The sequence below is a fragment of the Mytilus californianus genome, unplaced genomic scaffold, assembly GCF_021869535.1.
Source record: "Mytilus californianus isolate M0D057914Y unplaced genomic scaffold, xbMytCali1.0.p SCAF_10, whole genome shotgun sequence".
Taxonomy (NCBI): Eukaryota; Metazoa; Mollusca; class Bivalvia; order Mytilida; family Mytilidae; genus Mytilus; species Mytilus californianus.
Window position 1 is genome coordinate 72,430,375 of NW_026262582.1, and position 26,630 is coordinate 72,457,004.

Sequence of the window (26,630 nt, forward strand, 5' to 3'; positions counted from 1 at the left end):
TCCCTTTGGTATTTTCGCCTCTCTTTTAGATAATCACTCACAAACTGCCTGTCTTGGTTGATGTTTAATTTTTATTTAACACATTACCGTTCCCATTTTAATCTTGGTCACGGAAAAAATAAAAGTCACAAGAAAACTTCCTTTATTAGCGTTCATAAAGTGCTTACCTGTAACATCATCGTCATTAAAGTATACGTTAAAAGGAATTGACTGATTGGATTGACTGTTTTAATCATGAGACTATTCAGTTTGTAATACATTACGTTGTTTGTTTTGACCCTGCCACGAAAACATGTTCTAAACTGTTGGCGTTGACAGCTTCGTCAGAGGCGTCAACTTTAGGTTCAGTCAGTGGATATTTTTTGACTTCAATAACTCTGTCAAACCTTAATGGAATCTTGTGAAAGAAGTAAGATCAAAACGGGTCAAGACTAGCTCTAAGATTTTGATGTTATTTTAAATCTTGCCAAAATACAACAAATTTCTAATAGAATAGTTTTGATATAACTGCTAATACAAAATAACTTCTCTTATGCACCTCACAGTATGAATGACGAAGGAAATGACCCATCAAGTGTGCGTTATTTGTTTTGTACCGTAATTTTTGTAAATTTTTCAGTTTTTAACATTATTTACTTTAGCCGCCTTTCCCAATGCAGAGTGTTTATGTGTCTAGAGATCCAATATCATCATTGGTAATTTTTGGTAACAATACATTTTCGATTCTAGGTTGCGGCAATGGCTTTCCTCAAGCTTTTAGATCCAAAAAACACCTTCTGAGTTGATAAATTTTCAGAGTTTGTCATTTCTTTTTCCTGTACCGGTAATATTTACATATCGCTCATTGGGGGGAAATTCAAATAAAAAATGATATCGTTATCTAATTGCATAATATTGGTAATAAAAGTAAGTTGACGTAGTTCAATTGGGATTTCTTCCTATAATTAACATCATCAACATGTTTGTTTCTTTCAAATGTTACAATCTGTTCTTTTTAAGTAAAATTTAAATAGTTTGATTGAACCAGATGTTTAGACTTGGTTGAATAACAATGTGTTGTTTTGTTTTTTAAAACTTTCACCAAGAACCAAATTTTGTTTATAATCTTGAAAATATTGAGCATGCACTACACACATGTAGCAATGTCACACCCCTGTATTCTTACTTAATTCAAGTTTATTTTAATTCAAGTTTAATCCACCATTTTCTACATAAGAAATCGCCTGTACCAAGTCAGGAATATGACAGCTGTTACCCATTCGTTTGATGTGTTTGAGCTTTTGATTTTGCCATTTGATTAGGGACTTTCCATTTTGAATTTTCCTCGGAGTTCGGTATTTTTGATATTTTACTTTTTTTTTTATAGATATTGAATGGCTGCGTTTGCACTTTTTTATAAAAGGACAGACGATTCTTAAAACCTGAAAATTCATATCAAACGTATAAAGTTGTATGATTTTTAAATGCTTTTTAATTAATTTTATGAAATTAATCAATAAGAAATACATCCTATGACTAATATAGTGTCCTACTTAAAAGAGGTTTATACACAAAAAAGTAAGTATGGCCTTATTAGCTGTTTGTTAACATTTCTTATCGAATCCAGACTTTCTGCAATAAATGTTACCTTTTTTCAAACTTTACTGAGCCAGTATGCTAAGAAAAAAAATGATATATTCAATTGGGAAATATTTTTTTACAGTTCATTACTTTATATAAAAGTTTTGAAGTTAAACAATAGATAGACAGAAACTTTAAAAACAAACATTATCAGCGCGACCCGATCTACAAATAAGTTAAGATGGTCGAAATATTGAGTGTACTCCTTATTGGAGTTATTGCCCTTTAAAGTTCGAACAATAATAGATTATTCATACATGTTCATCTTTGCAGTCAATTTTCAGACTAATCCCCTGTGGTATATTCAGAACTGTTTAGACAGTTTGCTTGCAGTCAATTCAGTACTGTATAGTTGTATTTCATACAATTCAGTATGATGTTGATGTGTACAGGTCAATTACAGCTACAGAACGGTCTGGACATAGATTGAACATATCTTAATTGACTGCAGGCGATATATCTAAACAGTACTGAATTAAACGCAGTTGAAAAGTCCGAAAATTTACTGAAAAACGAAAAATTATTATTTTTTGTTTAGTCAGTCTTCTAAGGGCTGTTCTGATCAAAATGACCGTTCCAGAACAAATTTGTTTTTTTCTAGTGTTTAAAAGGGGCATTGAATGTAACGTCCCCATTCTGAGAGTATGTGGCTGCGTAATTGTACATCTCACACAGCCAAACGTACGCCCCACTTTTACAAGAGTTTTAGAGCTAGTCGAAAGAAGACCATATAGTTCTATGCCATAGTCACCCTTCGGTTTTGCGATTAAGAAAACAAATGTATATCAATATGGCATATTTTTTACCAAATGAGTCATTCAGGCTCTGTTTACAATAGATTGTTAATTCAAATGATAGTTTGCTGACATAATATTTCAGGTTATGTCAGAATGAAGAGGCACCAGTAGTGTACCCCGTAGGTCTCAAGATCATGTTTAACATTTCATTGGGTCACATGATCACTATAAGGCAAACAAACAAAAATAGCTTAAACGGTTTTTAACATGTCAAAGGGCAGCTGTTTTTGTCATGAGACGTCAGTCGCGAGGTCACACTAATTGTATTGCGAAAAAAACAATATTTAAATTTGATATTGTTTGATTTCGTCTCCGAAATATGGGATTAGACATTTTGTTTACTTGACACTCTTACTAGAGAGGCTTGAGTTTTCTGATTAACACCATAATTGTCAGACTGGTCTAACAGTTTCATATATTTCAAGAAGTCTGTATTCACCAAACATGTATACATGTATTTAAAGATTATAACTATGTTCTTAAATTTTGATTTGATCTATTTGTGTGATTATTTTCCTTTTTAAGGGATTCGACTGAGAACAGATTTTTTTTCAGCCAAGTAGAAAGAGAACATCATGATGTAATAAGTCATAACTTGCATAAGCAAACATCGTTGACGTTTCCTAGAAAATACCTATAAATAGATCATCTTTGTTTTTTCGATCAGATTTCATTTTTTTACTTTTAAGTAAAGGCAACAGTAGTATACTGCTGTTCAATAGACATAAATCGAAAACAAATCCGGGTTACAATCTAAAACCGATGGAAACACATCAACTATGAGAGGAAAACTACGGAACAACAGCAACATTGAACTGCAACAAAAACAAACGCCTACATACACAGAAACGGACTACTTGGTAACAACTGCCATATTCCTGACTTGGTACAGGACATTTAAAAAACAAAATTGTGGGTTGAACCTGGTGTTATTGGTAACCAAACCTCCGACATACATTACAATGTTAAAAATACCGCTAAAATGACAACTCTATATATCTGAAGTACAGTACAAACAAGCGCAAGAACACTCAGTATAGAGAAATACATAAATAAATAATATAATAGTATATTACAACATGTAAACCGCAGAATATCACCAGACTCTTGTGTGAGGTATACCGTGCATTTTAAAATTTAATTATTGAAAGTGGATGAATATTATTGTCAGTACGTGGGGAAGGGGGTTGAAATGGTAGAATTTATAAAAACAGAATTATGTACATAGTGTCAATAGAAAAACAACCCCTGGCACCTTTATTTGATATCAATGGATATTTTTGGTAGTTTACCTTAAATCGAAGGTTTTGAAGACTCATTATGATGTGCATATAGAACATTTGAAATGTCTGTACTAAGTCAGGAATATGACAGTTGTTATCCATTTGTTTGATGTGTTTGAGCGTTTGATTTTGTCATTTGATAAAGGACTTTCCGTTTTGAATTTTCTTTGGAGTTCGGGTTAGACTCGTCCAAAGGCTCATTTGCTTAGGGACTTTCCATTTGGAATTTTCCTCGGAGTTCGGTATTTTTTTTAAACAATTTTTTTTTTTAAATTTTCAGAGCTTTTTGATTTTAATGCCGTCAATGTTTAAAAGTTCCCCTATAGAGAACCCCAAATCAGGGTTTATCAAAAAGAAATGCAGATTAACAGTTTTCTTTTTCATTTGGTCTAGTGCGATCACATTTAATGAAATGACATTTTGTGAGTTTTGGTTTTCAACCCTTTAGGACAAATCACATATTTCTGAACTGGAAGAAGTTACATGTAACCAGATGTTTCAGAAGGCATAATATTTGTGTATTGCTTTTTTTTTAAATGGAATCCAAGGGGGGCTTTGAAAATGGTGTGTTGAGTTTTAATGTAAGGTACTTAGTATATACACGGTTAATGGATAGTACATGCATAACATGCATAAATAGAGTTAATTTTTATGAATAATTTATCAGTCCAGTTGCTCACACAATATATACATAAAAGTTTTGTAAATCATTGCAGATTAGATTGCTGTTATCTTTTTTGCTTGATTGGTAAGGCGATATTTGATGATTATTTTAAGAAATATATACATTTTGTAAATATTGCCGGTATTTTTAACGACCATTCTGTTAAAGAACAAATTCCGGGATATTTTGATAATACTGAGCTCCCTCTTATTTGTTATATTTACAAGAAATCTACCCGGAAATTTGTGTTTAATTATAGTCAATTGTGTAAAGATGTTAATATCAGTGAAAATACACCTACTTCATGTAATTGCAGTAATTCCGAATACATTTATGGACCCATTTCCCATGTTATAACAGGAGATCTTAACATCGTTCAAGACCGAGAGTTAAAATCATTCCTCAGTAAAGGACCTAAATATCGTCCCCCGTCAATTATTAATTGGAATGAGTGTCGTAATATCATCCACGACTCACTCCATACTTACTGTTTGAAATGGATAAAACGGGAAAAAGCTGACAAAAAATCTTTGGACTCTTTTTTTAAATCAGTAATGAACATAGTTGATATACGTATTCAACATTTTAAAGAACATTTTACTCTTAACAATAACCACAATAAACCTATTTCTCGTATCAAACATAAACTAAAAGAACTAGCCAAGGAATTTGTTTTTGTCCCGGCCGATAAAGCTGCTAATAATATTATTATTGTTTGACGTAAATTTTACATTGAGGTTCTGAAAAAAGAAATCACCAATTCACCAACATTCCAACTGACTCCATTTTCAGAAAACGACATCTGTAACAAACATAAACTTTTAGCTACCGCTTTACAAGCAGAACCAAATACAATGAAAGTCCCAACTATGTATCGGCTTCCGAAGCTACACAAAACACCTTACAAATATAGATTCATTTCGTCTTCAAGCCATTGTTCCACTACTAAATTGTCTATTCTTCTTACCAGTACACTTGGTACAATCAAAAACCTGATAATAAATTGTTCAAATAAGGCCTTCGAAAATAGTGGAATATTTACTTTTTGAGTGTCAAGAACTCGTTGGAAGTACTTGATAAATTGCATGCATATATTGGTGATTTTGAATCTGTTCAAAGTTTTGATTTTTCTACCCTATATACCACATTGCCTCACATTCTCATTAAGAAAAAATTCACACACCTAATTAAATGGGCATTTAAAAAGTCAGAATGTGAATATATATGTTCAAACTCTTTTAGGTCATTTTTTAGTAGCAATAAACAAAAAAACTATGTCAATTGGACATGCTTTGATACTATATATGCCCTTGAATTTTTACTAGATAACATTTTTGTTCGCTTTGGAGATTCCGTATATCGTCAGGTTATCGGAATTCTAATGGGGACTAACTGCGCACCACTTATTGCGGACCTTTTTTTGTATTGCTATGAGTTACAATTTATGACAAAAATCAGTAAAAACCCATCGAAACAACATCTGATACACAAATTTAATAATACTTTTAGATATTTGGATGATATTTTGGCTCTCAATAATGACGACTTCAGTATGTATACTAAAGAAATTTATCCTGTTGAACTTACTTTAAATAAAGCTAATACTAACAATGACCACTGCCCTTTCCTCGATCTTGATATCTATATCATTAACGGAAAGCTTAATACTAAAATATATGATAAAAGAGATTATTTTTCATTTCCTATCGTTAATTATCCATTTTTAGATGGTGACGTTCCCTTGTCACCATCTTACGGTGTTTATATATCTCAACTTGTACGATTCGCTCGTGTATGTAACAATGTTTTAGATTTTAACGAGAGAAATTTATGTATTACTGAAAAATTATTACACCAGGGTTTTCAATATCACAAACTAGTCAAAACATTTGCTAAATTTTATCATCGGTATAAGGACATCATTCGTAAATATAGCTCAACATGCAGACTTCTTATACGTTCAGGTATTTCACATCCAATTTTTTATGGAAATATTCTTTATAAAGCACAAAAATGTCAGTATTCACCTCTGAAACTAACAAAACCTTTAAATAGACTTATTAAGAAGGGATATAGTTACGATACTGTTGTCAGGTCATTAAAGATTTCATATTTTGGCGTTAATATTGATTCACTTATAGGGTCTTTGCATCGGCACTAAACACATTTATTTAAAAACCAGTTGTTGGCATGACACGGGTTATGTTCTTCTCATATATGTTATGATGGTATGATACTAAACCCCTAACGGGAAGGATTGTGCCTGATATTCATAAGATGAAGAGATAATCTTTCAATCAGTTTAATTGATGTCAGTTAACTGCTAGTAGTTTGTTGTTATTTATGTATTATTGTCATTTTGTTTATTTTCTTTGGTTACATCTTCTGACATCAGACTCGGACTTCTCTTGAACTTAATTTTAATGTGCGTATTGTTATGCGTTTACTTTTCTACATTGGCTAGAGGTATAGGGGGAGGGTTGAGATCTCATAAACATGTTTAACCCCGCCGCATTTTTGCGCCTGTCCCAAGTCAGGAGCCTCTAGTCTTTGTTAGTCTTGTATTATTTTTAATTTTAGTTTCTTGTGTACAATTTGGAGTTTAGTATGGCGTTCATTATCACTGAACTAGTATATATATTTGTTTAGGGGCCAGCTGAAGGACGCCACCGGGTGCGGGAATTTCTCGCTGCATTGAAGACCTGTTGGTGGCCTTCTGCTGTTGTCTGTTCTGTGGTCGGGTTGTTGTCTCTTTGACACATTCCCCATTTCCATTCTCAATTTTATTGATTACTATTTGTTTTAATTACAGCCACTGTAGGAAGTATTCTTACAGTCTGATTGCTGATTATGCATAACAGGATTTTATCATTGAATCAATATCATACAAGAAAAAGTGCAAATGTATATAGACATCCTTGGATACAGACAGCAAATATATGCACGAGAGAATTCTTCAAAAAAAAATACTAACAGACACACAGTGGTATATTGAAGAGATCAAAAGCAATCTTGAATTAACTTAAACAGTGTTAAGTGTATAATTTTGTAAACCACAAAAGCTTTCAGAAGATAAAATGATTAAAATTCAAATTATTGAATAAATGTTAAGTCCAAAAAAGAAAATGTACTGTTAAAATAAAATATAAAATATTGAAATAAAAAAAATGTTTTGCTTAATATGACCATGAAATGTTGATCGTGATGGTACATGTATATGTGAGTTCATCAGAATTTTTTTTATATGCCCTTACCTTTAGTCTCAGATCAGTTTTCAAATGAAAAACTTTATTTCATATAAAAAAAGAAAGTACTTTCTTAAAGATTGTCCATTACAAAAAGACTTTCAACATAGTACAGTGTATCTGATTTATATGACTGAACTTTTAATTTAAGGTTAATTATATGAATAAAATGAGTTAGGGGGAATCTAACAGCAACCCAACGATAAAAACACCAATCAAACACATCAATAGGGCAATATGCATGTCTTAACAAAAGACAGGTGTTTAATAAATATGTCATGCTCTAAATTGTCAGGAGTCTATAGAAGTTTTGAATAAATTATAAAACAAAATAAGACATCTGTCATCAACACTAAAAACGAGACAACCACTGACACGGTAACTTGAATATATTGAAGGGTAAACTAGTTTCTTTTTGTTTTAACCGACGTTTATTTTTTGTCACGATTAGTAGTTTTACAAAACTTTCATAAAAGAATAAGAATCCTTTGAAAATACGATTTTTTTCCATAGGTAATCTGTTTGTGACCAAATTTATGAACACAAAATGATTAAAACATACCCATTAAAAATACAACTCAAACAAATGTCCATCGGTTCAAACATGTTATACAATTAATTAATTAACAGTGGTTGTAACACCTCGAAAGTAAAGATAAAATTTGCTTACATGTAATTCAATCCAAATCAAAATGTTCTATGTGGGATCTATGGTTGAAATGTAAAAATCTTTCAGAATTCATTTTTAATCTATTCACAACTGGTTAGAATGTGGACGATTTAGATCTGACATCTTTTAATTATTAAATAGATCTTTGTCAGATCTTATCCAGTAGGGCAATGTAGTGATGCATTATAGTCCTGCAAATAGGGTAAGAGAATGATGCATCTATAATACTAAAATAACGAGGCCCAATTTGTTAGCCGGCATGGGTTAAAGACGACGAATCAAAGAATTCAACTTTATATCTAACTAATGTAGGACAATGATGTTGATTAAAAAGTATACCATTCCATACCCTTTTGTTTTCCACATAATTAATATTACCAATAATTAACAAGTTCCGGGTCGAATCCGATACCGATACCAATAGTATATGTTACCTGTTACCTATTAACTTTTCCGTACGTTCCGCATCTGTAAGGCACACCACCAAACGGTGTATTTGGGATTTGCTGTATACACGGGTCATAATTTCACCTAAACTACGTCATTATACAGGAGTGAAACTACTAAGTTCAATCATAGTCACATTGTTTCCGGTTGTAGTATTTTAATCAACATGACTTTATAAGATGACAATACTAAAGATCCACACTTAAAATAAGGCGTTGGGTACAGTTTACAATTTGTTAACCGACATGACGTAAAACGGCGAATCAAAGAATTCAACTTTATATATAACTTATATAGGACAATGGTGTTGATTAAAAATTACACCATTCCAGGCCCTTTTGTTTTCAAACTAATTAATATTACCAATTAAGTTCCAGATCGATATGTTCAAACAGAAAGATTTTGAAAGCAGAGAAAACCGTGCATCTTATAATCAGATGACAATACCAATACTAAAAAGCCAGGCTAAAAATAAGGCGTAGGTACTATAATTCAGTCACGGACCCGCAATGTCGCGGGTATGATCTAGTTAGTATTAATAAACAATCTTGAAATTTTAGATTAGGGTGTGTTCTAGTTGAATTCAAACTTACAGTTGCGTAGTTAATCGCAGATTTCGCACTCTCTTAACGTACAAATAATACTATCCAAGTCCTCGATTAAGATATTTAAGTTTTACACGGGTGTTTATTTGTATATATCTTAAGTCAGTCTTTTCTATGCCGTGTCAGTAGTAACCTTATAGATTAAAATGAACGTTATCCATGTTTCACTGGTTAACGAATGTATGAAATAAGTCAGGAATTTCGCTACCACAAACCATGAAAAACCTTTACTAATTTCTTCATACTAGTAGATACACGCATTTTGGTTTTAAAATTTGGATGTACCTTTTGAAAAAGTATCTTAAAGTGATATCACATTCTTATGTTTACGGTGTTTATAAAGCCTGTAAATTTAGATTCATGTAAGCTCTTTCACTAGCCTAGTAGTCAGCACTTTTGAATTATCATTGATATAGTCATACTTATAAATTAACTGTTTATAAAACCTTGAATTTTTCGCCATAATAAGTATTTTCTACCCTAGGAATGGACAAAACCTTTCAGAATTTTGGATCCGCAATTCGCTTCAACTTCGCCAAAATATTTGGATTCGAGCGTCAGTGATGAGTCTTTTGAAGACGAAACGCGATCTTACGTAAAAATGTTTAATCCTGTGATGAGTTTATTCAATTATATCGTTTTCATTTATTTTTATATCAATAACGGAATTAAAACAGTATATACTGATAAAAGGATAGTAGCATTAACTATACAACATTCCGTCGATACTGATAATGTGGCATTGCACACGGTCCTGTATTTGCTCAGACTATTAAAAGCGTTTGTTATACTTAATTCATGGAATCATTACTGCGTGTTACTCTATCTTGTATAAGTATTTTTATAAATATTGTTGTTTTTTGGTTTTTTATTAGCTATGAGTATCTGTGAGTACTCTCAGAATGGTAAAATGTGTCTTTTGTCTTTTTATTTCATTTTTTTTTTTGCTTTGTATTTATTAAACATATTTAACCCAGCCATATTCTGCATGGACAAATGGAGTTCACATGGATTGGTTAACAAGAAGAAAAACTTATATCACAGGTCATGTTTTACAAAATATGTTTTTGTTGTAATATTCTCAGTTGGGACTTATTTACTTCGAACTTATATCTCTTGTTCTAAATTTGCTATCAACAAATACTAACTTTTTATGTCATCGATCTAAAACTTTGTTCATTTATTCAAAATAAGTGCTAAATAAAAGATCCAGGATTTTAACAATTTAAAACGTATTTGAAAATCAAACAGTTGTTAGTATCTTTTATTATCCTTCGCCTCCATGTCGCTCTATAAAGATGATGACTTTTCAATAAGTACTTTATAGTGACGACTATAATTCTGTCCTCTTCTCCTCGATTATGACATCCTAGAATGCGACTTCTCAGCGAATAAAGTGAGCCATGAATGGAGCAGAAACTATTCATTCTTTGGGAAAAACTTCGTGATTTCTGTTGCCAAATGCTTTTTGTGAATGGTTATTTGACTTTTCGTCATTTCGACCTATTATTTTAAAAACATGCATTGCCAAGTGAAAATGTATTTTTGAATTAATGATAAAATGATGGATGCGTGAATATTATTGTCTTTCCTTACTCCAGCTGTATTAATAAGAAAATAAAAATATCAAACCATACTTTGTTAGCTGTTGTTTGTATTGGCTTGTATATAATTTTTTGGACGAATCGGATGCTGTCCGTTAAAAAGTTAAGTTGTACTCTCCGCATTTTTTTTTTTTATTATTATTATTGATATATCTGTTAATGTAACTATAGAAACAAATATCTATCAAGGTATAGAACCACTAACTCGTGCAAGGTCAGAAAGAATTTATCCAAACGTCGTGCATATTTTGAGCAAAATAGTTTCTACACATAGTTGTAACTTATGTCAATTAGTAAATATTTGAGTAATGTTGTTATCAAATGAAAGAATAAGGATATGGAATCACTATAAAACCCTTGTTAAAATTTTCCAACGAAAAATTCTATATTTTTGAAATGAGAATAAGAAGGAATATTTGCCCTGTTGTTGTTATATGAAGTACCTGTTTGTGTACTTACAAACTCCCGGGAACAAGTACGCTCTAATATGTGATTAACGGAATGTTGATGTTCAAGCACAAGCTCAGATCAGATCTACTTTGTAATTGTTTTGTAATTTAAAATAACAAAGTTATGAATGCTTTTAATTGCAGAATTGTACAAAGGAAGCTATGCATTAGCGGTTTCAAACCTAAACCTAAATGTCATAAATAAATGTAAACAGTATATTTGTAGTAAAGACGTCCTACTAAAACACTTGATCCTGTAATCAAGATTTCAGCGGTTGGATGACTTTGTCACGAAAAATAAAATGTCTCATTGGTCCTTGCATATTCTTGTGTATGTGCTTCACCTTGATCATTTGTTTGGAAATACAACCATGTACGATAAGGAATGAACATAACAGGTTACTGATTTTAACCTAATTTTCAATGTTTATTTCAACCTGGAGCCTTATAAGAAATATGGGAACACAACAAGGTATTTATTTGTAATAGTAAAATCGATGATGAAAGTCCAAAGCATAATTTGAAAATAGATAGATAGTACGTGTTGTCAGTTCAATAGCCGGTTTTTTTTTTAGTGATGTTTGTGTTGTTTAATATTTAGTTTATTGAGTAGTATTGTAATTGATGATGATGGTATGTTTGTTCTATTTGATCACAGTGTTGTTTTTTTTTCTCTCTGTGATAAAAACAATTTTTCACTACGATTAGTTCGACTTCCCATCTCTGTTAATATTTCAGGACCAGTCGGAATCAATTTTGACAAAATTAAGCCAGCTAAATAGAGATGACTTTACGGATCTAGTTGCTCTGGGAACATTTGCTTCCTATGAAAACAGGGTGTATTTGGCTGGACCATGTAAAACTGGAAAATCATCTCTAGCAAGTATTTTAATTGGCGAAACAATTCCAAAGAACTGGATTTCAACTGATGGACTTATTATCCATTTTGGTAGAAATGGTATCAATTTAGAACAAAGAAAAATGATTCCACTGAAAAAGGGTAGGTAAAATTCAAATATTAGTTTTCGTAACATTTTATACGAAGAAAGCTTTTCGGGTCTGTCATTTAGAAAGGTGCTGCCAACAGCAAGATTAAGGGGTCTTGTTTCTTTCATGATGTCGCATTAAACAACATTTTCAAAGAATGCACATTGCCTTTACTCAAGGATAGATAACTTTTGAATAAATCAAAAAGCTTTACCATATTATTAGTGTTTCGAATGTTTTCTTTGGTTGAATTTAAGTGAATAAATCACTTTATAAATAATGATTGCTATTTCACGAAAACATAAAACACTATAAACACGCATGTTACCATTGTTAGCTTCGAAACGTTTCAATGTTTATAATCATAGTATACACCATATGTCAAACAAACAAAAGGTTCATTGTGCTATTTGTATGTGCACTCCGTATTAGTGTTAACTCTATATTGTTTTTTTCTGAGCACTTCTAAATATGCATCCTGTACTTCCAAAACTGAATGGTTAATGAGCCAAACTGCATTGTTCTAAAATATGTATTTGTTGGTGATCAGGTAGTGGTGATGTTTTAACGAAACTTTTGCTTGGAAATCCTGAATTGAAGAAACAACCTGGACTTTCTAATGTTTCCCGGATGAATCTGACTGACCATGATGATGATAAAAAAGTCGATAAAACTTCATTGCAAAAAAAAAGCCAAACTGAACAGAAAATAACAAATCCACAGAAGATTGTTCAATTGCATCAAAAACAGCAGCAAATAAAACCAAATCCATCATCTAGACAGACTCTTGTTGGACGTCAAAAGGAGCTACCCAAACCTGATCTTAAGAAAATGCAAGACTTTCAGAAACGACCAATTTATACTGCAAAATCAATTCAAGATGACGTTTTGGAAAAAATTAAGAAGAAATCTTATATGATGGACATAGCTCCATCAGATTTAGTCGATTTTGGAGGACAAAAATCGTTTGATATGACACACCAGTTATTCATACAGCACAGGGGAACGTTCATTCTTTTGTTTGATGGACGAAAAGGCCTCAATACAGAATTGGACGAATATCCACAAGGAGATATTACAGCGGCATGTAAGTTATTTTTTTTCATTGAATTTAAAATACTTTTATCTATCATAACGAAATATAGCAATACATATATAGTTATAGAAATGTAAAATGGTGGTAAATACGTGACGCTCTCAAATTTGTCCATCCTAAAAAAAACTTGTCTATTTCACTCCAACATGTCTTCAGAAACACATATCGCCTGAACGTGTCCGATTTTATTTCCAAAACACACGTGTCAGTTTTTTCTATTTGCTGAAACATGATCACTTATGACACCAACATACGCCAGTACTTTTAGTGCATAATTGGCAACCGTGACATGAGAATTATCGTCTGTCCTCTTTTAGCAGTTTTTTATAACTAAGTCATACACCATCGTCTACAATTTATTTGATTAATGAAAATTGAAATTCCACTCACTATACTTATTTCAATTACTGGGTAGTCCAGGACAGGAGAAGCAGCCTGCTTATAGTATTTGAAACCCTAGATTGACGACATCCTTCAATAATAATGCAATGTTTTCAAAGGAAGCTATTTGGTGAACATGCGCTAGACGAGGACACCATCTTTCCTGTTAAAAAGCGACAAATGATACCAAAGGGTTAAAATTCAAGCTTTTGAATAACAAATCAACTGGGATATATACTCAATATGCTGGCGCTGCTGGAATTGTTAAGGCATCAGAGTCAATTACCGCATCGAATATGGAAACTGTCGTAATCAGCGGTGACTACTGTAGGATTAAAATAGAGAAACGCTTCGAAGGATATGCTATACCAGATGACACCCCTATCTTGTTCTTTTTTTGGAGTTTATTTAGTATTTTTCAAATAGTTGCATATACAATAGTTGAAATTTGTTTTCTCATATTTTAGCGTATTGCACTTAACACAGTTTTAAAGTATTAATACATTGTATATGACTTTCCAATGGCTTTATGTTTATATAAGCATGAGTTTTATTAATGACTAGTTGCATTGACGAATAAAATCACTTAAACATTTTGTTACTCTTTAACTGTTTCTCGTGTGTTAATGCATGGTTACGTCCATTAAAGTAAGTTTCATAAGAACATAGTCTTTCAAATCGTACAAGTTGTTAAATAAACTCCATATGATGCGACCGGGGGAACTTTGCCGTAAACATTTTCCAACTTGTACTAGAAAAGTTATGTTTTTAATTAGAGGCAAAACTAGTCTATCGATGTTCAAATATTATCAACCCAGTACGGGTGTGCATATACAGGAGAAACAAACCTTCATTGTATCGTAGCTCCACAAATATACTCCAAAGTTTAAATAACATGTGGCCAAATCTTAAAATATTAAATATGGTTTAAATGCAATTGCGAAAGACATTGAAAAACTTTCATTATTATTTATTTTAAACTAAATAAGAATTATATCCTTAATTAAAACCAAACATATTAGTATAAAGCAACGTAAGTTCATGTCATTCACGTGTAAACCAACGCATGTCAGTCCACTGTGAACACGTTCTTTCTGGTAAACACTGTTTACCTTGACACTGGGTCTTCTATGGGCTTCAAATTCAACAAAGTATTGAGGACACAATAAAATTAGTACATACCAGGCTTTACACTTTACATTTTTTCCTGAGAACAATAAATTTCTCTATAAACACTTGCAACAGCCTGAACATTTCTATTGTTTTCATAAATAGAGAAAATATATAATTCAACAAATAATCTCGTATTTAGAACACCATATTGCTTACAAAAGGAGGATTTCTCGCTTCGAAAATTGTCAGAAGCTGTCTCTTACGGATGCATCGACAAAATTGATTTTATAGGTATTTTATTTAGTCCCAGGTGTAGTGATATCAACAAATTAAAATGTAAAACCCTCTGTTTGCCACAATAGGAGTCACGGTCATCCAACATATACACCAGTTGCAGTTCAAACCGTGTCTATAGTTGGTTTGCTATTTTCTGTTTATAAATCTTTGGGACTTCAATACATTGGAACTTATCCCCACATCTTTATACTGGATACCAAAACTTCACAAAAATGCATAAAGAGAACAATATACAGCATGTTCGTCAAGATGTTCGACTAAACATTCTTTGTACTGTAAAATATGGCATTCAGAAATATTGTGATGAGGTATATTCAATAAGCGGTGTGAATCAGATGCGGATTCGTTAAACAAATTATAGATCTACTACAAAACCTTCAATCATATTCTTCATTATTTTGCAGTAATGTCATAACCATTAATGTTGCTTACGCTTTAAACTTTTTTTTTCATTTGAAAGATCGGCTATATTGTTTTATTTTACAAAGCCTGTTCCTTTTCAAAAATTGGAAACGTTGATACAAATTCCTTGTTTTTGGTCATGCAACAACTTATTTTATGGTTAACAATACAGCTGTAATCAACACATGTATCAAATATGATCTCATTAAAATGATGGTCTCTTTGATGGAAAACTTACTGGTTTAGTTGTTGGATTGATGTTTTTCTAGGAAGTCGGTTTTTAATAGATACTTATTGTATATTGCTAACATGACTAAAGGCCGACTTTATTATATACTGATATATAGCAAAATTTATACAGAAAAAATATCTTGCAAAGTACTTGAATTTCACTTTCAGATATATTGATGATGTTCTATCTCTCAATAACTATAATGAGTGATAGCATCTCATATATCACAGCGAACTTGAGGTTTATGATACTACATCTGCTTCATATCTGAATCTTTTCATCGATATTGACAAACATGGACAACTTAAACGAGAATTTATGACAAACGTCATTTTTTCAACTTTCCATTTTTCATCAGAAAGGGGAAAAGCACACTCTATTCCATCGTAGGGCGTTAACACAACTCAGTTGAAACGTTGCGCATGTGCCGGTTCATATTTTACGGACTTTCATAACAGCGAAGTGCTCCTTAACAGACCATATACCAGCCGAACAAAACTAAAAGTCGTGTGTTTTGGTGAGTTCTCAGATCTGTAGATGCGCATGATGCTTACACTGTTGACGCATTTAGTCTCACTCCTTTTGGGGTTCATGTGATTCCCTCAGTTATTGTTTGTTTCTTTGATATATCTCTTACTAAAAAATATCGGAGATTTGAACATCGGTTAATTACAAACTTGAAAGACTATAATAATTTTACAGCGATTCTGGAACATTGGATTAATTCTGTATTGACTTATTCGAACAAAAGTGACGATAAAATGCCGAGAATTGTGTTTGCTGCCACACATAGTGATAGCTTTACAGAGGTATGTATTGGTATGAAAAACAATATGCCACCCTTACTTTCAACAATAATAAACGGAACAATCCACGCATATTAAGTTATAGATTATGCATATTTTGAGGTTTTTCTTGTCGTATAACACACCGAGGGTGTCAGGATTGATCAAATGAAAATCTGACCGTTGGGAGGTCTTTCTTTGGGCAATCCTGACACCCCTAAGTGTGTTATTTGTCAAGGAAAACCTTATAATATTCATTATCTTACTAATATACCGTACTTTATTACTTTGAACTATTTAGTTTTTGTTAACTTTGTGTCTGAACAATCTAAACACTGTCTACATATGCCTTGACACATTTTTTACAATATAACACTGTGTCAGCAATTTCAACTCAGTTTGATATTGTCTTATCACCTTATGAACAGTCTATAATCTGCCTAAAAAATCTAGATACATTTTTTTAGAAATGTTTGTATGTATTCTTCGAATGTTTAAAGTGAATGTTTTTCTCTGCCATGGATCTTCAAGAGCTCATTTCATTATGTCCAAGCCTATACACGAACCCTAACTTTTTAAATCTTTTTTTTATAATCGAAATTAAGAAATCATTAAAAATGTTCTCATATTGCTTTATTTGCGATTATCAGAAACATTAACAATATCAATCTTACAGCACCACAAGCGCATTTCGACAATCAATTTCTCTTAAGTGATGCTTGAGGTAAGAATATTTTTAAATCCAAACATTCTTCAAAAAGGAGGATCTTATAAACTAAAAAGGACAAGAGGTAAACCGAAGAATAAACAATTAACACGTTACTAACAAAAATAGAATTGTAAATGTAAATTTCCTGATTAAGATCTTGAACAATAAACAAATCTTAATTTCCTTTTATAATTCTTTACTTCTAACCTCATTGTTCAATGATTATACATTTTAAAACGTACTTAATGTAACGGATCCTTAAACCTGGTTTCTTTTCTTTTCTCTTTTTCAACGCAATAAACTGTTTTAATTACATTTGTGTATAACCAATAATTTGAACTTTGTTAAATAATTACTTCAAATCAAAAAATACATCTCCTTGATGCAAAGCTTTGCTTCCTTGTCCTCATGTGGTTATACTTTAAGTCATTGATCAGCTTTTGATTTTCGAACATTTCGACCTTGTACATCAATGAAGATACATGTATTGTCGAAATGCTGTAAAATTTGTACCGAATGTAATCATAATCAATACTCTGTTTATAACTATTAATTTAAACTTTGATTATAGCCTAATAATTACATTACATGTATGTTTCACGTGAATCCGTTAGTTTGATTGGCTAACAACAATGGCGCGTCATTCAAAAAGTAAACTTCATATCAAAATGAATGTTACATTCGTGATGACACGTGCTTCCACAAAAATTGCACGCGTTAATAAAAGAAAAACGTGATAAAACTTGTTTTTCATGGTCTTAGCATTAAAATGTAATGATAAAAAATGAATACTTCTTTTAGTAATTTGATAGGGTTGTAAAAGTGTTGATCGTGCACACATTTTTAGAATGAAGCGCTTCTGTGTATTTTGAAGAAAATTGCAAATATTTTTAAATACGTTAGTTTTCTCAATATAATTGTTTCATATTTTCATGTCGGGGCCTTTTTATAGCTGACCACACGGTATGGGTTTTTCTCATTGTTGAAGGCCGTACGGTTGCCTGTAATTTCTTACAACCACTTCATTTGAACTTTGGTTGATAGTTTTCTCATTGTCAATCATAACACATCTCATTATTTTTATAGTATGTATTTACTGATAATTTATTTGACATTAAAACTGAAAAGTGTCAGTATCAATTCATAAACAGAAAAAAACACTTTTCAAATGGATTATTCAAAATAAGTTTACAACACAGTTAATAACTTATCTAGACAAGGTCAGAATATAAATCTGTTAAGACAAATTTAGAATGTTTATAACTTAAGAAAAATCCCATTGTTAAAATATGTTAAGACACAATCAGAAAATTTAACATGTTAATAATTTATTAAGACAAATTCAGAATGTTCAGAATTTGAAGATTTTAGAATGTCCTGAAAATGTAGAGACATATGCAGACAGTATTTATAGAAGGATAAAGTTCAGACAATTTCAGACACAAAAATGGTCATTTTTGAATCTCATAAATTTGTCGTGTTGGTGATATACGCTCTTTGTTTTTTACAACAGGGTTACGATAAGTGTAAAAAGGTCAAAACTTTAACGAATTGAATTGCCAGGATTTATTATTGTAGCATGAATTTAATTTGATGATCGGGGGTATTTCTTCTGCGGATATCGCAAAAAAGCAAAGTCATATACGAAGGTTTGGTTTAATAATATTCAAGTATAACTTATCATAAACAAGTGCGTCTCGCTTGCATTATGAGTATAGTGTGTCCCATTCTGTTGAAATTGGGATTTTTACAGCACTGTTTATGAAATTGCTGCTTCAAATACTCCTGGTAGTGTAGTGAATATTTTTACAATGTCCAAAAGGGAAAATGTCATAGGATGATATAATTTGATCAGTTTTTATGTGAATATTTCAAATAACAAAAATACGGCATTGGAGTATAATGTTTATCTATAGATTTTGAAAATACTCGTATTGAACTAAGAAACATGTATGCAATTTAATACTAGATCTTGTGAATTAATTTGCGACATTGAAAATGATGTAATTTACAGGATGAGAAAGAAAAACTATCCCTAAAGTTCAAAGAGGAGCTGACGGAAATGTTTTCCTCACACAAACTTCAGGAGCATATTATGTATGACAAAGTCTTTTTCATCAATGCAACAGACGCAGATGACTTGAATATAGACCGATTAAAAGATACATTAGTTGATATCGCCTTCCAGCAGTCAACATGGGGACAGAGAATGCCTATCATATGGGTACCTCTTGATTTACAGATAACAAAACTTCGAGCAGATGGGGTAAAACTGATAACTAAAGAAAGGCTTATGAAAATGAACGAGTCAAATAATGAATTAGCGCTAAGTAGAAGAAGAGTAGAGGATTTCTTACTGGTTCAACACTCTATAGGAAAATTATTGTATTTTGATGAACTTTCTTTAAGAGAGTTCATTGTCGTTCAGCCAACAGCAATGGTCAATATATTAAGAGCTTTCATTACAGACATAATATTTTGGCCGAAAAAAGGACCCATTCGAAACATACTGGATAACTTATCTTCAACTGGAGTTCTAAAGAAAAAAGATCTTTTAACTCTTTGGTCACAACCAGCTTTCAAAGATATTTTGACGGATGAGAGAACAAAAGAATATATGGTTCATGTCCTCCTTCACCTTGATATCCTTGTCGAACCAAAACGCTTTACTGAAATGGACAAAGCTGCGGATTTATTTTTGGTACCGTGCATCGTAAAGGAAAAAATCCCAAAAAAAATGCTGCAGAATGCAAGAGATGACAGAACAATATGCATAGCTTATCATCTAAAAGAGACAGTGGTTCCTTCTGCATTGTCTTTTAGGGTTATTGGTGCTTCAATTAGCATATGGCCTTTGAAAATAGTGAAAAGCCGTTTTTGTCTCTATTTTCAAGCTGCAATTATGGATGCTGATAGCAAAAATGAACTTCAAATTCATGTGAAAGGACAAAGAATCGTGGCATACCTTATAAATTCAGATTCAAAGCACCTCATCTCACCAGATCTAGCGACAACCACACAAGAATGCCTGACATTAGCATTAAGTCGAATTCTACAGTTTTATCGTCGTTGTTTTGGAAAACAAGATCATCAAGCTACGTCAGATCTTTTAGAAATAGAAGTTGGTGAGATGTGCAAGGGTGAGACATGTTTAATACCTATGTCTGAAGTCAGAACAAAAAAGTATTGGAGATGCAAGAATGGGAAAACACATGAAACAAGATGTCTTCTAAATTGGATTTTTGATAAGGTTAGTAATCTTTTACAATGTCTATGTTCTGAGGTGTTCATTCGCTGTAATTCCAATATGAATTTACATATTTATTAAATTAATTGTTGAACCTGTTATCTATTAGTTTGACTGTATGGCATGGTAGATATCACAGGTAAATTGTTACATTTTGATGCGATACAGTACATCATTCTTTAAAACTATTGTCGGATCCTTGCTTTAAATCGGTTCTAAATCACAACAAACTGCACTTAAGAAATCCGCCTTTCGATCACCTGATCAATATCTATCTTCACATATTCAAGTGTTTATACATCCTTGGCTTTTGACAGTTTTTGTTATAAAAAAATGCATTCAAATTCAGAAAAGCTTTCCAAACGCATGACATTTATAAAAAGTAAAATTCATTTTAAATCTATGCAAACTCAGTATAAAAACAAATTGTCAAACTGTTGATTAACTGAATTGCCGTAATTTATGTATATACTGTTCAGAACTTACCGCTTTCATCGTTTTCGTCACAATTCTAGAGAGTGTATGTAGCATAATTTTCATTTCATTACAGAAGAAGAAATTAAAATAATTTGCAGAAAACACACCTACAATCATATTTTCGACTGACCAGTTAATTGAATAAGATAACTTTGTTTATTTCTAATGTGTGGAACTGTAATGTTGGGTGTCGAAAAGTCAAAATTTCAATTAAATCATAAGTAAAATCAAAAGCACGTAATTCATCGTAAACATCAAAAGAGTGTTTTTGAAATTCTAAAATTTATAAAACAGCCTCTGATGAAAAGCTAATATTTTTTGTTTACACTGATTTGCTTTGATTTAATAATAACAAATTTTTACCACGTACGATTTGTTTTTTCAAAATGTAATCGTGATTAACATGATTAATGACAAACTTTATAAACACATGTACTGTCATAGTTCACCCTACAGTCGGTTTTTCATTTGATCAATCCTGACACCCCTCGGTATGTTATACGACCAGAAAAAACTAAATATATACATTATCTGACTGATATACCTAATAAAAAAGCAAAATGAGGATGTTAAATTTGATGTATGCCTTTTTGTGCTCTTTGCTACATTTGTTTGTTTTAATAGTGATTAAGCTGATAACACAATGTTGACTGCTGTACCCCTATTTTTGACATTCTTACCTTTTGTGTTTGTTTGTTTTGTTCACGCATCGTTGTCAATATAATATAAAACCAGGTTCAATCCACCATTTTCTACATAAGAAAATGTCTGTACCAAGTCAGGAATATGACAGTTGTTATCCATTCGTTTGATGTGTTTGAGCTTTTGATTTTGCCATTGGATTAGGGACTTTCCGTTTTACAGTTAAGTCTGCCTCATATCTTAACTTGCATCTAGAAATTGACAATGAGGGTCGGTTGAAAACAAAACTTTACGACAAAAGAGATGATATCAGCTTCCCAATTGTGACCTTTTCATTTTTAGTTCCAAATGTTAAAGTTGAAATCATCACTTCGTAAATTTTACGGACGCCATCACGAGTTGGTTGACCGTTATGGAATATCCGTTTCACAGATGATATCGGATATGTTCCTTATGTCGTAACTACAATCCCGTTCCCTTTTCACGAATGTGACCTACCGAATTAGACAATTTACCGGCTTTGTAATAACATGAGCAACACGACGGGTGCCAGATGTAGAGCAGGATCTGCTTACCCTTCCCGCGCACCTGAGATCAACCCCAGTTTTTGGTGGGGTTCGTGTTGCTGTTGTACTCCTATTTGTGACATTTTTACCTATCGTGTTTGTTTTGTTCACACATTGTTGTCAATATAATGGAATTTGATTCGACTGTCATACAAGTGAGAGGTTAAGCAAGCTTTAAAACCAGGTTTAATCCACCATTTTCTACAAAAGAAAATGCCTGTACCAAGTCAGGAATATGACAGTTGTTATCCATTCGTTTGATGTGTTTGAGCTTTTGATTTTGCCATTTGATTAGGGACTTTCCTTTTTGAATTTTCCTCGGAGTTCAGTATTTTTGTGATTTTACTTTATACCGTCAACAAATATTATTTTTTGTAAAGATTTGCAGGATTTGCATCCTATTTTACCGATCACAATAAAGTGGGAAACTCTTTTCTTCTGCGTTCGTGTTTTAATATACCTTACGGTTCATTTATCATATGATTAAAAAAAACTCACTAATTGATCTTGGTAAAAACTTAAAACATCATTATCAAGTTACAATAAAAATATTGATTTTTTATTATTTTATGCTAGAAGCAAATGTCATTAAAACTTGGTATAGTCGGGTGGATTCTTCAAAACCTATCGTTCTGAAATAAAATAACTCCATATAGATATATTAGTTGTTATGATCAAAATTAAAAGAGATATGCATATGATATGATTGCAAACCAAAACAGCAACAACAAAATACAAAGAGCACGTGATTACTAAATTCTTCAATCACTAAGAATCATGCTTTGTTAATACAGTTCCGTAAAATCTTCTTTTCTAATATATTAAATAACAGACGGGAGAAGAGGAAAATATACCGATTCGGGAGATTATTAGTCAAGAGGAAAGGACAACGACTAACGAAGACAAAACACATATATATTATATAAAAACATAAAATCAGTTGGTTACTTGTTTTCCCGAATTTGTAAAAACTTTCATAATGTTTCTATTTTAAATATGAGTCTGGTGCAGACAAAACGACATCTCGAATATCACATTATATAAAGCCTGGTCTCATGTATTAGCTTTTACACAAAATTCATTCATAAAATTACGCAGAAAAATTTAAAACTTATCAAATATCTATTTTTAGAATAAAGAGCATTGTGAACCAAACTGTACAGGTAATTGTATAAATGAATGAAGAATGAATAAAAAATATCAAAACTAGTTAGTAACAACAACACAAATGAAAAGAGGTATACGTCAAAAGACAATACTTGAAAAAGAAAGCTGCTGTTTTTGTGGTCTGTTTATATTATCAAGTTAACTGCCCTCATCAATTGATGTAATTAATGAAAAGTGGGTACACATTCTGGTTTTGTACCCTTCTATGAGTACGAATTTTTATAAATGCACATATTATTTGTAAAGATTATCCTTATTTATGCTTATTTTTATGATTATTTTTAATAATATTACAGATCATCTGTTCACTCGTCTGTCAGTTCTCTTTGCAAAACATGAAGGAACCACAATAGGAATGAATTAAAGGCTTTTCAAAAAATACAAATAACTGGAGATATGAATATATATTATTTGTTAAAACATAATGTTTTTCTGATAAATTTACCGTTTCATCTCGACAATAGGGGCAACAAAATCAGCAACTAGGATAAAAGACAACACATGCTAAATGTCATGCGATGAAATGTTACAAAAGGTCAAAACATTTCAGTAAAGAAAGATGCACTGGACCAAAAAATTAAATACTACTACTGAGGAATCAAATTATCAAAAATATATCTGTTCTGAACTAAACCTATAAAAAAACTAAATCATTTAAAATGTAACTTCAAAGAAGTAAAATATTCATTCTTGGTGATTTCGAAGATCGTAGTTAATAAGATAAAAGTATCAATGTCTACGTATGAACCCAGCAGGCACACAACATTGATTAAACATTGAATCAATGTGTTTTTTCTATGTTGAATCAATGTTGAATTATTATTAGATTTTGCAAATTTGTATCAACGTTGAAATCCTACGTTGAATCAACGTTGATGTTCAACTTTGAATCACTATTGAATAATGGTTGCTTCAACATTGTTTCAACCAATAACTTAATTTGAATTCAGATTGAATTCAGGGTGAATACCATATTCAACACGGAATCAAAATTGGTTAGTGGTTGTGTTCAACTGTGTTTCCACCTAAAACTTAAGTTTCATTCATCCTGTATTTTCTGTGTGTTGCATTCCATAGTTTTATACTGTAGCAATTTATTAATATTCAAGGAAGTATCTTCTGAAGGCACTCAACATGCTAAATGCCATAGCAACATTCTGCCCCAGGAAACTTTATCCAATAACTGCTCCATCAGACTAAAGTATAAAAAATAATCTCAGAAAAAAATTGATGATCTGTAAATAAAATAATTGTCTGGTCATATTTGAAATGGTGTGGGCTTTTGCTCATTATTAAAGACTGTATGCTGAACCAAATATATATAAATAATGTTCTTTTGTTGATAGTTGTCTTGTTAACAATAGATAACAACAAAAAGTGGTTGGGTGCACACAACTTTGAATAGATGCCATTGGCTATCAATTAGTCGTAGAAGATCAGTAATTTTCAACAATTTAACTGAGTGACCACATTCTTGTGATGAGAGCATAGCTTGACCATGATGATGTCAACAACCAATCAACTGAATAACAAATATGTGTGTTTAGGGCTTTCCTACGAACCATAATTTAACCCCCGAGATTTTTTTAAAATTTAACGATATGCATATAACATGTATAAAAACACAAATTATCATCCAAGAGAAATATTGAAAATAATCAGCAAGAAAAATAAAAAAAATATTTCCTATATTGAACTATCCTAATTTTTGAAAGCACACAACCCTTAATACACATGTTTTTTTGCCCAATGTCTATTTTAAATATCTGAGTGATCAAAATATAAAACATGTATTTTAATGTCCAACCACTGATGATAGAGAAATATTCAATACGATATAATTAAAATATTTTTTTTTATTAATAGTGAAAACTTCAACTTCTTTCTTCTCCCACCCTGTCTTTTGTAGCCCATTTTAGAAAGTTTGTTGTTTTGTCAGACACTTCTTGTTCCGTGATTCCATAGGTCTGCATGATGACATCTACAAAATCAAAAGTTATAACATTGTCAAGTTTAATTCTGTTCAAGACATTAAACTATTAATAACTTCATAATGATGATATTTAACAATGTTTAAAGTATAATTCAAAAGCATAAGAACTCGTGAAAACTAAATGAAAGTTAAACTTCCATCAAAGTCTCAACAACATTTCCTTTTATATAGACCAGAAGGTATAATCTGCAAGAAAATCCTGAATACTACATTTTAATTTGAAAAAAATTGAAGGTTTATCCACTTATGTCTTTTTCTGTATTTCTTGTGCTGCTGCATGCATATCTGTCTAATTGACATATACGAGGGTGGTAAAAGGGGGTTCTTAACACAGAAACACGTGTAAACAAATATAAATCCCAAAAACGCTGCACGGAAAATAAAAATTGGGATAAACGAAGCACGAGAAATAAAATCATAAATATTAAGGAAAAAAGTACTAGAAGCTATTACTCAGTCGTTCTTGGAGATAACACAGTCATGATAATGGACACGAAGACCCTGCGGTCACCTTTTCGCATCTGCTAGTTGCAACCAATTTGAAAAATAAATATTTATAACTAAATAGCAATTAATATCCTGGGAACACATAATTTAAAACAATCTCTAGAATGACTTGGAATTAAGTCCCGGTTTACTTTTTTATCAAATGTGGGACAAGCACGAGAAATTGGGAGTACCAACACGAAACATGGAAATACAAATATTGCATGTCGAACCAAATACAAGAAAACGAGAAATAAAATGTAAAAACACGAAAACACTTGAAATAAAAAGACCAAAAACGTTGCACGCAGATAACTCTTCATCTTTGAATACCTTGTCAAAACACTACTTCAATTTTGACAGTAACATATTCAAGGTTTAACTTGGTGAGCCATAAAGCTTCTGACCTTTCCATCCCAATTTTGTAAACGAGCCCCCCTTTTTTTGAGATTTCGTGTAACTGAATTGAACAGATAAATAACGATAAAATTTCTTTTTACTTTTGATTCAATCATATGATGAATTCAAATAGTCAAATGCAATGATAAAAATTCATGAGACGTTGCAAGGTAAATTGGGAATGGTAACATACTACACATCCCCCTTTTCCTCGTAAATTTTCAACTTTTCAGTACAGTTTTCATAACAAAATGATATGCTCACATT

The 26,630-nt window shown here is 31.7% G+C and overlaps 2 protein-coding genes across 2 annotated transcripts in view; both read left to right on the plus strand.

Moving 5' to 3' along the window:
* LOC127718484 (uncharacterized) overlaps window positions 1-26,630 on the plus strand; it is a 198,120-nt gene that overhangs the window by 102,236 nt on the left and 69,254 nt on the right. The window lies entirely within an intron of this gene.
* The window catches only part of LOC127718483 (uncharacterized), a 46,256-nt gene that overhangs the window by 908 nt on the left and 18,718 nt on the right, over window positions 1-26,630 (plus strand). The window contains exons 2-6 of the mRNA XM_052224526.1: window positions 12,123-12,384; window positions 12,922-13,458; window positions 16,595-16,701; window positions 19,401-20,636; window positions 23,451-23,481. Coding sequence (XP_052080486.1) covers window positions 12,123-12,384; window positions 12,922-13,458; window positions 16,595-16,701; window positions 19,401-20,636; window positions 23,451-23,481 — 2,173 coding nt within the window. The remainder of the gene's footprint in view (window positions 1-12,122; window positions 12,385-12,921; window positions 13,459-16,594; window positions 16,702-19,400; window positions 20,637-23,450; window positions 23,482-26,630) is intronic.